Here is a 4,141-nt window from a genome sequence, read left to right as displayed (position 1 = left end):
TTTGGAAATCTTTTGACAGTAGATACTTAGAATTTGCTAAAGATTCCCGAAATGTTCGCCTAGGATTAGCTAGTGATTGCTTTAATCCGTTTGGCACAATGCGAACTGTTCACAGTACATGGCCGGTGATTTTGATGCCATAATAATCTTCCATCATGGTTGTGCTTGAAGCAAGAGTTCTTCATTTTGTCATTGCTTATTCCGGGACCAAAAAGACATGGAAATAATATTGATGTATTTCTAGAACCTTTAATAGAAGAGTTAAATAATTTATGGGATGTGGAGATAGAAACCTCTGATGCCTTTGCTAAGGAGATATTTCGAATGCGAGCGGTGCTCATGTAGACTATAAACGACTTTTCAGCATATGGTTCTCTATCAGGATGGTGCACTTATGGTCAATTTGCATGTCCTTGTTGCAACATAAGCACTCAATCTAGAAGGTTAAAACATGGTAAAAAGTTTTGTTACATGGGCCATCTGCGTTTCTTGAAGCAAGGGCACAAATATCGGAATGATATAAAATTATTTGATGGGACTAAAGTAACAAGACCTGCACCTTCTCTGATATCGGGGTTACAAGTTCTGGATCAAGTTAAAGGCATAAAGTTCACTCTCAGTCAATTGAGTGATAAGGTAAGTGGAGTGATGAAAAATACATGGAAAAAGAGGAGTACTTTTTTCAATCTTCCTTATTGGAAGTATAATTTGGTACGTCATAACCTTGATGTGATGCATATAGAAAAAGGAATGTGTGCGATAACTTGATTTTTACATTGTTGGATCTTGGTAAAAAATCAAAAGATAACTTAGAAGCTCGATTGGACTTGAGGGAGATGAATATAAGACCAAGCTTATGGCCCCAACAACGAGCTAATGGGAGGACATATCTTCCGCCTACTTATTTCACAATGTCACTGGAGGAAAAAAGATTGTTTTGCGAAGTACTACAACATGCTAGGTTTCCACATGGCTATGTATCTAATATCTCAAGGTGTATTCGCAAACGAAAGTTATCCGGACTAAAAACTCATGATTTCCATGTTATAACGCAAGAACTTATTCTTATTGCCTTGCGGAGATCGATAGATCAAAAAGTGAGTTCTGTTTTGATTAAACTGTGCTCATTCTTTTGGGATGCTTTGTAGAAAAGTGCTTAAATTGGAAGATTTAGAGTTACTTGAAGATAAAGTTGCACAAACCTCGAGTAATATGAAAAAATCTTCCTTCCATCATTTTTTAGTGTAATGGTACATTTGGTTATTCACTTGTTAATGGAATCTAAAATTGCGGGACCAGTACAGTGTCGTTGGATGTACCCAATTGAGAGATATGCAGAAACACATTATATTTTTATCATACATTTTAAGTTATTATTACTTACTAATATATTAGATTGATGGTATCATTTTATGCAATAGGTACTTAGGTACTTTCAATTCATATGTTCGCAATCTTTCGTGCCCAGAAGGTTCAATAGCAGAAGTATATATTGCGAATGAGTGTTTGTAGTTTTGCTCACGATATATGGAAAGTGGAGATTCAAGGTCTTATTGGTCTAGAAAAAGTAAAGATGATATTGAACATGTGGTCGATAGAGAGAGATGTCTTTTTCCTACTGTTGGGCAATCATATGGCTTAGTAGAAGTATTTAAGTTGGATCAGAAAACATGGTTGCAAGCACATCGCTATGTGCTTTTCAATTGTGAATCGGATGTGGTCAGCAATTATAAAAAGTGAGTGATATATTTCTATTTCATTGGATTTATATTACTCTATTTTATAACAAAATTAATATTGTGAGTTGCATGCACAGTGAGCATATTAGTGAAATCACGCGATTGCATCGCAAGCGTCGTCTTATACAACATCAACTAGATCGCTTACATTTTGAAAATTTTCATGAATGGTACAAGGAGCAAGTAAGTAGTAGGATTTAGTCATTGTGTGCTTTAAATTATCATCAATATACTTATATTTTTAATTATAGTTGTTTGGTTAGGTTAACGAGTTGGACCCCACATCTAATATCTCAAATGATGTTAAAGCCCCTGCACAAGGTCCAAGTTACTTTGCAAGAAGATTCAAAGCATTCGATATGAATAATGGATATCGATTTCGGACAAAACAATATGAAGAGTCTAAGCAGACACAAAGCAATGGTGTTATGGTTGTCTCAAAGACAGAGAGCTATGCAAGTACTAGTGATAAAGCTCCAAAATCAGCAAATATCACATATTATGGCAGATTGAATGATATTGTGAAGTTGAACTACTATGAAGAATTTAAGGTTGTCTGAAAGTTCCATATGAAATATTTAGATGCGAAATAATATGGAGCCCTTAGCCACTAGAATAGGTAGTTTCACTTCCATAATATGTTTTATTAGATGTTGTAAGACAGAATAACTAAAGATAAGATCTTCAGCTGTACTACAGGTCAACATCACGTGAGTTGCGTAGATTAGACAGTGTATCTCGGTCACCTATATATGCATATTTTACAGAGACTCTGGATGGATCATCAACAATAAGAGGCATTAAATGCAAGGTAATTGAATCCTGTTTTTCAATTAAATGATATCACTCTCGTAGGACGTCTCTGTCTTTTCTTTCAAGAGGATATAAATTTTCTTTCCTGCTAATCAGAGCTTGTGCTTTTCAATTTGTGCTCTCTTGAAGGAATTTTTGATTGCTTCACCTGGTAGGTCAATCACATCTTTGATCACAGGGGAGGAACTACTTAAAGAAGTTCCTGTTGTCTAAAATTTTCCTACAAAATTCTAGTCCAGCTGTTATGCTTTTCTTCTCTTACCTTGGATTTCTGACAGTTTTAGCATGATAAAAATATTGACCATCACGCTAACTTAAATATCTCGTGACAATGACCACTATCATTCAAATTCTACATGAAGTGTGCATTTACAAGTTGATCACTGACTAAGCTGCACAACTAAAATCTCATTTCCAGTCCAGTTTTCCTGTCATTAAGTACATACGCTTCCCACATTCACCTGAAAGAGAATTTTGTTCCAAGATGTATGTGACATCCCAATTATAATAGTACCGGGGGAGGTCAAAACTTTTAGCGCAACTATGGACGCAAAAATATCATTCACCGGTATTTATAATATAACCAGGTGTATTGATTCTCCTTTATTTGGACTTTTTATTATCTCTAGACTTTTGATTATTCCTTGTTGACAAGAGTGGGTTACTCTAGTGGTGAGCACCCTCCACTTCCAACCAAGAGATTGTGAGTTCGAGTCACCCCAATAGCAAGGTGGAGAGTTCTTAGAGGGAGGGAGCCGAGGATTTATCGGAAACAGCCTCTCTATCCTAGGGTAGGGGTAAGGTCTGCGTACACATTACCCTCCCCAGACCCCACTAGTGAGATTATACTGGGTTGTTATTGTTGTTGTTGTTGTTTTGATTACTCCTTGTTCATTAAACTAAGATTCATGGGCCGATTCTCCTTTATTTGGACATTTAATATCTTTGCACTTTTGCGTATCCTTTGTTAATTAGATTGAGATTCTAATAATTTGATTCATATTTTAAGGAAAAATCCAATAAATATCAGTCAAAGGCTTTGGAGTTCATATTAGGTAGTTCACAGTTAGGCCTTAGTACCAATCTAATGTTTGGCGTTCAGTATAATATTAAATATTAATGTAACGTTTACGTGCTTTCCATCCAGAATATTGTCAAAAATACGCAAAGCCTGAAGATGTAGGAGATGGCCCCGAGGAGAAGTTAAGTGATGAGGAAAATTAAGTGAAGCAGAATATGATTAAACTGATGAGGCAGCCTTGTTAATCCATGACCCCTCAGCTGATCTTCATTCACTTTTTGTATCTGTACATGATGTTCTTAGTCTTGTTTAAAAACAAGTTGTACTGCACAATTCAAGATTATTCACTGGGGCAATATGCAAATTAAAGCTCCCCTAGTTTATTAGTTTATATAGATAATTTCACCTTTTAATTTCTGCGTTTGAGTTCTAATTGATTGCTCTTGTGATTTTTGTTTCAAATATTATAAATAGTGCTTGGTTAAATATGTGGATTAAGATGAATTTATGATTAATTTTATCTTTCATTATAATTGCCACTGGAACAACCTTTACCGGCAATTATTGC

At 35.4% G+C, this 4,141-nt stretch overlaps 1 protein-coding gene across 1 annotated transcript; it reads left to right on the top strand.

The window, feature by feature from the left end:
• Positions 1-1,527: 1,527 nt before the first annotated feature.
• LOC104100601 (uncharacterized) lies at positions 1,528-3,845 on the top strand. Its single transcript, XM_033657234.2, has 5 exons — positions 1,528-1,736; positions 1,817-1,922; positions 2,003-2,290; positions 2,428-2,550; positions 3,700-3,845. Exons 1-5 carry the CDS (start codon positions 1,528-1,530, stop codon positions 3,733-3,735), a joined length of 762 nt encoding a protein of 253 aa, XP_033513125.1. The 3' UTR covers positions 3,736-3,845.
• Positions 3,846-4,141: the final 296 nt, after the last annotated feature.

This window comes from Nicotiana tomentosiformis, chromosome 12, assembly GCF_000390325.3.
Source record: "Nicotiana tomentosiformis chromosome 12, ASM39032v3, whole genome shotgun sequence".
Taxonomy (NCBI): domain Eukaryota; kingdom Viridiplantae; phylum Streptophyta; class Magnoliopsida; order Solanales; family Solanaceae; genus Nicotiana; species Nicotiana tomentosiformis.
The sequence above is the reverse complement of the archived record's forward strand: the minus strand, read 5'-3'. Positions and strand labels throughout refer to the sequence as shown.